The 9,437-nt window shown below is 39.3% G+C and overlaps 1 protein-coding gene across 1 annotated transcript; it reads left to right on the top strand.

Moving 5' to 3' along the window:
* Positions 1–6,716: 6,716 nt before the first annotated feature.
* LOC136174446 (olfactory receptor 52H1-like) lies at positions 6,717–7,664 on the top strand. Its single transcript, XM_065944642.1, has one exon. The coding sequence runs from the start codon at positions 6,717–6,719 to the stop codon at positions 7,662–7,664; it is 948 nt and encodes a 315-aa protein (XP_065800714.1).
* Positions 7,665–9,437: the final 1,773 nt, after the last annotated feature.

Raw genomic sequence — 9,437 nt, 5'->3', positions numbered from 1 at the left:
GAAAGAATTGATGTTTTTGAACTGTGGTGTTGGAGAAGACTCTTGAGAGTCCCTTGGACTGCAAGAGATCCAACCAGTCCATCCTAAAGGAGATCAGTCCTGGGTGTTCATTGGAAGGACTGATGCTGAAGCTGAAACTCCAATACTTTGGCCTCCTCATGCAAAGAGTTGACTCATTGGAAAGACCCTCATGCTGGGAGGGATTGGGGGCAGGAGGAGAAGGAGACGCAGAGGATGAGATGGCTGGATGGCATCACTGACTCAATGGGCATGAGTCTGAGTAAACTCTGGGAGTTGGTGATGGACAGGGAGGCCTGGCGTGCTGTGATTCATGGGGTTGCAAAGAGTAGGATATGACTGAGTGACTGAACTGAACTGAACTGAACTGAGAAGAAGATGCAACTAAAGGGAATAAACTTCCTCTTGAGCCTGAAATTGCTAGATTTTCTATCCTATTTACTTCGTCCTAAACATTTTCTGCAGAAATGACAATCATTTCTATTTTAGAAAGATTATTATGGCTTCCTGGTCTTCCTAGGTGATGCTAGTGGTAAAGAACATACCCACTGATGCAGGAGAATTAAGAAATGTGGGTTCTATCCTTGGGTTAAGAAGATTCCCTGGAAGAGAGCATGGCAATCCACTCCAGTATTTTTGCCTGGAGACTCCCATGGACAGAGGAGCCTGATGGGCAACAGTCCATAGGGCTGCAGATTCAGACGTGACTGAATTGACTTAGTGCAGCATGTTATGGCCTTAGAGGAGAGGATGCATTTGTGGGGTGGAATTGAATTTTACATCAATTAGGACTGAATAATAGAAGCAACAAGAGACAGAAGAGTGGTTATTGAAGGATGAATGTGATTCTAAAGGTATTTTGACGTAGATTCAAAATCAGCAGGGCTGGTTAGTGTATGTGCAAGGAGTTTTACATGAAAGCTCAAGTGTTTGATCAAGATGAATGATTTATGATAACTTGGCCATCCTCATTTTAGATATCAGAAAGAAGAACATGTATATTCTATAAATCTATTTACATTTTATGAAAATAACCATTGAAAATGCATAGCATAAACAAAACCACTCAAAGATATGCAAGTTCTCTGAAACACAAACAAAAGACACACACTCACACACAAGAAATACAGACAGTGTCTCTGTAGATGGCTTTCCCAGCCATTTTGAAAGCTCCAGGAGATTCTGCTCCCTGAGACATTGCTTGTCCAGGAAAATCTGAGCCTGCAGGGCCTCAGTCCACCTCAGCCTTTGGGACCTCAGAACTTCATGAGCTAGACCATCTGAGAAGAGCCTCACTGTGCCTCCCACAAGTCAACAGTTGGATTAGTGTCTGCTGTACCTCAGGGACCCACCAGCCTCTGTGTCCCCTCTGAAATCCCAGGAAGAGAAAGAAGAAGATTAGCCCCTTAAGGGTGCTGTTTCCGTCCATTCTTATGAAGGAGGTGGGGATTGATGAGTGTTGGTTTGGGGGCAGGACAGGTGTGATTGGAAAGCCACAGTCATGACTCAGCCAGATCCTGCGGCAGGCTGACTGACGGACACACAGAGGACCTGAGAGGAGGAGTGGGAAAAGACAAGGTGGGCTCTGTCCAGATTTGCCTATGAGATAGTCCACAGGCTAGGGAGCCAGATTATAAAGTCTAAGGATTGAAATGAGGAGGGAGAAATAAAACAAAGGGAGCAAGCGGGACTGGAGCTGTCATGCGGACAATTCAATAGTCAAAACAAAACAGTCTAAGAACTTGGATCCAGAACACTGGACTAGCACTCTGGATTTCGTGGGATTTGACACTTTCTGCCATATCTGTGCATTTGTCTCTATTTGTTGTCATAATGATATTACATACTAGTTGCTATTTATTGAGACCCTACTATTTTCAGGGCACTGAGGTGAAGACATTTCTCCTATAGAAAATCTCTTCAGAAAAATGCTATGAGGAAGCAGGCATTTAAAAGAAATCAAATAACATGTTAAGTACAATAAAAAAGGAGTCAGAGCTTAAGTGGAAATTCAGGACACTTGACTCTAAAATCAGAGTTCTTAAGCAGTGTCTGTACTGTGACTTTGTGTAGACTTTCCCTATGATTTCATGTGCTTCTAGGTATATGTGCAAAAACATGTTGGGTGTTTGTTAATTAATTAACTAACCCATTATTTTAGCCATTTATTCATTAACCTGCACTTTAATGAATACAGTGTGAATATAATAAAGGTAGGATGGAGAGTGATGTGAGTGCACATGCACAAAGGACCCATTTCAAACAAGAGCTTGTGTGTGTGCAGTGACTTAAACGATACTCATTTAATCAGTAAATCTTGTGTTTAACAACAATTAAGCTAGAATAAGGAGATAAAGCTATGAATATGAAAATCTTTGCCCTCAAGAAATATTGATGATAGGAGAGTAAATGGAATAAATTGTGATACATCCTTCCAAAAGGCTTATGTACATGGTTCTCTGGGCGTGAATAAAAGGACTCAGTCTCTCTCTCTTTTTTTCTTTTTCTCTTAATTAAAAAAAAAATTATTTATTTAGGGCTGTTCTGGGTCTTCCTTGCTGCATGGACTTTCCATTATACATGATTTTCAGTTATCAGTTCAGTTCAGTTGCTCAGTCGTATCCAACCCTTGGCAACCCCATGGACTGCAGCACACCAGTCCTCCCTGTCCATCACCAACTCCCAGAGCTTACTCAAACTCATGTCCAAAGAGTTGGTGATGCCATCCAACCATCTCATCCTCTGTCATCCCCTTCTCCTGTCTTCAATCTTTCCCAGCATCAGGGTCTTTTCCAGTGAGTCAGTTCTTCAAATCAGGTGGCCAAAGTATTGGAATTTCAGCTTCAGCATCAGTCCTTCCAATGAATATTCAGGACTGATTTCCTTTAGGATATAGTCCCTTGCCATCCAAGAGACGCTCAAGAGTCTTCTCCAACACCACAGTTCAAAAGTGTCGATTCTTGGGTGCTCAGCTTTCTGTATGGTCCAACTCTCACATCCACACATGACTACTGGAAAAACCATAGCCTTGACTAGATCGAACTTCGTTGACAGAGTAATGTCTCTGCTTTTTAATATGCTGTCTAGGCTGTCTACACACGATTTATATCTGAAAGTGAAAGTGTTAGTCACTCAGTCGTGTCTGACCCTTTGCGACTCCATGGTCTATGGACTTCCAGGCTTCCCGGTCCGTGGAATTCTCTAGGCAAGAATACTGGAGTGGATTGCCATTCCCTTCTCCAGGGGATCTTTTAGGCCCAAGGATCGAACCTGTGTCTCCCGCATTGCATGTAGATTCTTTACCATCTGAGCCACAAGGGTACATCTAATGGTTCTAATTTCTCTATGAAGTAAAATAAAACATTATCTGTTGAGAAAGAGGAATTTGGGGATGGTTAATGTGCTTAAAAGAGAGTAGGAAAAAAGCCAGAGAATTCCCTGGTGTTCCAGTGGTTAGGACTCTCTGCTTTCACTACTAAAGGCCTGGGTTCAATCTCTAAACAAGAAGCTAAGATTCCATATGTTGCAGCCAAAAAAAAAGTCATACAGGGAGATCGAGTTGTACAAGATCATATTGTTGGACCACTGGACAGTGTTGAGGATTAAGTTTAAGGCTGATGATTATGAAGTTTGTGGAACACAAATATACTTAACTAAGAAGTAGTTTTCCATCATGACCTAGAGTACTTACTAAGTTTATTAATCTAGGAATTGCCTTTGCCATTTACATATAATGGAAGCTTAGTGGAGGGAGGGCAGCAAAATATTTTAAGAGAGTAGTTGAAATGATGACTTGTAGAAGTTAAACTACATAAAGAGGGATGCAAAGACACATGGATACTGAAGGAATGACAGTGATAAAGTTAGTGTTGTAGAGGCATTGAGGTTCTTAAGGAGCACATTGGTAATAGGTAACTCACATCATAGGACAGATATAAAACCATATTTTTGATTTATGAGGTTAGTCAATCTGGGGCTATAGTACTTCAAAGATATGGCCCTGGATTTGGGTGGGCACATCATCAGTAACAAAATAAAGTCATCCAGCATGATGCTGTGCTACTTTGAGGGGAAAATTTTGAGTAGGTAAAGAGCAAGGATGTTAAACTTGTTGCAGATATAGCCAGATATATGTCTTCAAATAACCAAAAGAATTGCAAGGAAGTCTGTGACAGATAAAAATAAGAAAATTAAAAAAGTTGGGTAAATGAATAGATTGTTTCTAATAAACATTATTTATGTTAGATGAGTACTAAGAATGGATATCTGTAGGCAGTATGATTTACACCTTCACTTAGGAGTGTTCCTCTTAATAGTGCAAAGTATTTGTTTTTTCATTTAATAACATTGAAAGGTAAACTTTACTTTTTCTTATTTTCCTTTTGTAAGGTTCATCTTCTTTGTCTATAAAGTTGTCTGATGATCCCTGGCTTATCCTTTTGTTTTACCCTTTCTGGGTACTTTGCTTTAGATCTCTTTCATGTGAGCAACATGTAATCAGATTTTATTTTAAAAGACTTCATTGATAGCAATGCTTTTAAGTATAGGAATTTAGAAATCTATATTTACAAAAGTTTTAAATTTATTTATATTTTTTTTGGCAGTGCTGGTCTTTGTTGCTATGTCAACTTTTCTCTAGCTGTGGGAAGCAGAGTCTACTCTTATGTTGTGGAGTACCGGGCTCTAGGGCATGCAGGCATCCGTAGTTGCAGCATATGGGCTTAGTAGTTGTGGCTTGTGGACTCTAGAGCACAGGCCTAATAGGTGTGTTGCAGGGGCTTATTTACTCCAGGTCATGTTAGATCTTCACGGACCAGGGATCAAACCCGTGTCTTCTGCATTGGTAGGCAGATTCTTTACCACTGAACCACAAAGGAAGCCCCAGACATCTACGTTTTAAATCATAAGTGATGTGCTTAATATTACACTAATTTGCTGTATGCTTCCAGTTTTCTGTTTTATTTGGTGCCAAAATTTATGTCTTTTGCTGTACAGATGTCATTTATATACCATTTTCCAGAGACTGTATAGAGAATTTTGGTCATATACACAGGAGTCTATGAGAGGACTCCTAGCATTTGAGTCGCAGCTCTGCCATTTCCTCATTGTGTGGCAGTGGCAAGTTACTTAACTTCTCTCTGCTTCAGTTTCTATATCTCTAAAATGTGGATAACAGTTTTATCTCTCTCATTGTTAAGAGTATAGAAATGATTTCATGTAAAGAGCTTTAGTTTTGTGCAGTATAATGAAAGTTCTCAAAAAATGTTAACTCTTACTATGGTGGTAGCAGTGTTAGTTGCTCAGTTGCGTCTGACTCCTTGCGACCCCATGGACTGTAGTCTCCCAGGCTCCTCTGTCCATGGAATTCTCCAGGTAAGAATACTGGAGTTGGTTGCCATTTCCTTCTCCAAAGGAAAAGAACTCTTACTATAGAGGTTGCTTATTTGCTTTTATCTTGGTTCAGAATTTAGAATATATAAATTCTATATTTCTCCCACTAGAAATCATCTCTATCTTTCTCAAAAGCATATTTGAAATAATTGCCTTATTAAATCCTAAGGGTGGATTGGAGGCTGGCTACATATCTTTCTCATATTATCCTCCATGGTGAATCAAGCACAGCCTCAGAGCACATTATGGTCTGCAAATCCCAAGACTTTCTCAAGTCAGGGAAATCATTGCAACTATAATAGGGTTGGTGTGTCAAATTACAGTTCCAGGTTTATGTCTTTCCTTAAACTCTTCTACACCCACTACCTCTTCTCAATTCTTCTCATCTAACAGAGTATGGAAGAAGTCATATGAGGTAGAACGTTGTTGTTTGCGGACTTTAATGTTCTTGGCTCTGCCAGTTACTAAAGATGAGATCTTGGGTACAATAGCTTTCAGAGTCTTAGTTTCTGTTAAAAGAAAATCAGGAGAATAAAAATAATCTCAGAAGGTTGTTCTAAATGAGATAATACTTTATGAGACGGGTCTATGAGAGGAACCTGTAATGATAAATTGCCTCCTTATTTTTCCATTGAAATGCCTTACTTTTTGGACTTTCCTGGTGGCACAATACATAAGAATCCTCCTGCCAATGCAGAGGACACATGTTCGATCCCTGGTCTGGGAAGATTCCACATGCCCTGGAGAAACTAAGCCCATGAGTCCCAACTACTGAGCTGGGCTCTAGAGCCCAGGAACCACAACTACTGAACCCAAATGCTGTAGCTACCAAAGCCCATGCACCTTAGAACCCATGCTCCTCAACAAGAGAAGCCACCGCAATGAGAGGTCCATGCACTGCAGTTAGGAGTAGCCCCGATTTGCCACAACTAAAGAAAGACCATGAGAAGCAACAAAGACTCAGCATGGCTCAAAAAATAAGTAAATAATTTTTTAATAATTCTTTATTTTTCTACTTTTCTTTTTTCTCAGATTATAGTTAGATTACTTTTCTCTATACTCATATTTACACAGCAACACATTACATTAACCTAGGGAAAACTCAATCATTAAAACAGAAACAGCATTTTTTGCAGTTTGAAGACGACTTTGGAGAGACCTCTTGCTTAACATCTGGAGTACTAGTATTTTAGAATCTTTTTAGAGAAGATAAGCATTGCTCTTAATAGCAAAGGGAGGTTGTTTCTTGGCATATGGTAATTATATACAATTTGTTTTAGGACTCAGAACCTGCTAATCAGATTTCAATGGCCATATACAACGTAACTGGCTACAACATGGGTGCCTTTACCCTTTTGGGCATCCCTGGACTTGAGCAGTACCACATCTGGATCAGCATCCCCTTCTGCCTCATCTATCTTGTGGCCATTGTGGGTAATAGTATCCTTCTCTACCTCATTGCAAAGGAGCACAGTCTTCATGCACCCATGTTCTTTTTCCTTTCCATGCTGGCTATTACTGACCTCATCCTGTCTACCACCTGTGTCCCAAAAGCTCTGAGCATCTTCTGGTTTGGTCCTCAGGAAATCAGCTTTCCCGGCTGTCTCACACAATTATTCTTTCTGCACTACAGCTCTGTTCTGGACTCAGCTATACTGCTGGCCATGGCATTTGACCGCTATGTGGCCATCTGTTCACCCTTGAGATACACCACTGTTCTGACCCCCAGGACCATTGTCACAATTGCTGTGGGCATCTCCTTCAGAAGCTTCTGTGTCTTTGTCCCATGTGTTTTCCTTGTGAATCGTCTGCCCTTCTGCAGGACACATGACCTCCCTCACACATACTGTGAGCACATAGGTGTTGCCCGGCTAGCCTGTGCTGACATCTCCGTCAATATCTGGTATGGGTTCTGTGTTCCCATCATGACAGTGATTATAGATGTGATTCTAATCGCTGTCTCCTACATGCTTATCCTCCGTGCTGTATTTTGCCTCCCTTCTCAGGATGCTCGCCAGAAGGCCCTGGGCACCTGTGGTTCCCATATCTGTGTCATCCTCATGTTCTATATACCAGCGTTCTTCTCCATCCTTGCACATCGCTTTGGACACAATGTCCCTCAGACCTTTCACATTGTGTTTGCCAACCTCTATGTTATCATCCCACCTGCCCTCAACCCTGTCGTCTATGGAGTAAAGACTAAGCAGATACGAGAGAAAGTCATTCTTCTGCTCTTTCCTAAGAGGTCCTATTGATACATGCCTGAAGTCCAGGGGGCAGGGGCAAGTCCCTAGTCCATCTTAAAGACTAAATCTGTCACTTTGACCCTAGAGAAGAGACTGATAAAAAATTTCTTATTAATCAAAAATGTGATTTTTTTTGTGTCTTTATTATTTTAGGGAGAAATTTTCTCTGCCATTCCAGTTACAAAAACAAATTTTAAGTCTAGGAAATTTTTTATTTTAGGAATCAAAAATTTTAAATTTCTTTTTATTTCTCCAATCTGATTATAAACTTTAAATGAAAACAATAAAATAATCAGCATCTTTTTTTCTTCTATAAAGATGTTTCTAAAGAATCTGATTTTTTTTTTTCAGATTTATACATCATAGTAGTTTCTACAACTGACAGAGCAAAGGACTTCTACCATGATGACTCTGTGAGGTTCTGGATTTTAAGTTTGGATACTTCAGTTCATTTCAGGATGGCATCAAGTATGGGTTCTGGCATGTTCTTGGTGCATAAGCAATGTTTATATAGGAAAAATGGCAAATAATCATGAATGACTAAATTGAGAGTGCAGATGTTTATTTTAGATCAAGGGAGAAGGTGATGATGAAACCCAAAGCTCATTTTTCACTCAATCTCATGAAAAAATCACATGAGTTCAGGTGTGTAGAGCCCTCTAAGTAGAAATATACAGAGGAAGCTAAATTTCCACAGCCAATAAGATGAAAAAGTATGCATAGATTAAGATGTGGTTTAAAACTTCACCAATTAGAAACACTGCTGGCTCCGAGTCTCTTTTTCATTCTTGTATCCCAAAAGAAATGTAGTCTGATGCCAAAAATGTATCTTTGCTTACATTATTTATTGTCTTTTCAAATCCAGCATGCTTAAGTTGGTTATAGTGAGTCATTCAGTCACTAAATCAGTCAAGGAATAACTATTTTTGGTGTTTGATGGGTGCCAATGGTAGCTGATGTCTGATATCCTCCCATATTTACTGTGACTTTAAATCCTACTGCTTTTTCTAGACAATCTCTAGATTCATCAGTTCAGAGTGAACATTCCCTCCCCTTACCACAGAGGTCAATCTCTCATCACTCTTCATCTGAATCAAAATATCAGAATTCTACATGGTTTCTCAAATTCTAGATTGTGTTCTCACCTTGATGTTACTCCTTCATTCACATGTCACTAGATTTACATTTCTGTGTAATTCTCAACATAGAATTTTAGTATGAAAGATGCATTCTTTGGACTCAGAGACTCAAGTTTGCATGCTCTTTTTACTGTGGGACACAGGCACATATATTGTTTCCAAAATTATTTGCAGAGTAAAAATACTATGTAGTATAAGTAGCAAAGAAAGTAAAAGGAAAATGAAAAAAAAAAAAGATTTCTTTTTAGATATTTTTTAAAAAATAAAAAAAAAAAATAGCTATACAGTTTCCACATACCATGAATTCCCATTCTCTTATTGCACATGGGTCAAGAATTCAGTTCTAGGTTATGTGAGAGTTAAGCACTATTCAGTTGCATAATTCACAGTGTCTATAAATTAGAAGCCAGTCAAGTGTTCAGAGAAGTAAAACTACTTATTTCTGAAAGGAAGAGCAGAAAGCGGTATCTTCAGAGACCTCTTAGAGAAAAGGCACCAAGTTATGTTATTAATCACATTTTTTTGCAATATGTAATTTCATGGAATTCTTCAGTCCCTTATTCCAGTACAGATCATTAGAATACATTAACTTCCCGTTTAATAATAGCTAACAATTTAGTGGAGAGGTAATATAATGCTAGTC

This window comes from Muntiacus reevesi, chromosome 9 (genome assembly GCF_963930625.1).
Source record: "Muntiacus reevesi chromosome 9, mMunRee1.1, whole genome shotgun sequence".
In the NCBI taxonomy this organism is placed as follows: Eukaryota; Metazoa; Chordata; class Mammalia; order Artiodactyla; family Cervidae; genus Muntiacus; species Muntiacus reevesi.
This window is presented reverse-complemented; position numbering and strand designations above follow the sequence as displayed.

What these genes read in the sequence shown, in the direction of transcription:
- LOC136174446 (XM_065944642.1), top strand. Translation starts at nt 6,717, where the DNA reads ATGGCCATATACAACGTAACTGGCTACAACATGGGTGCCTTTACCCTT.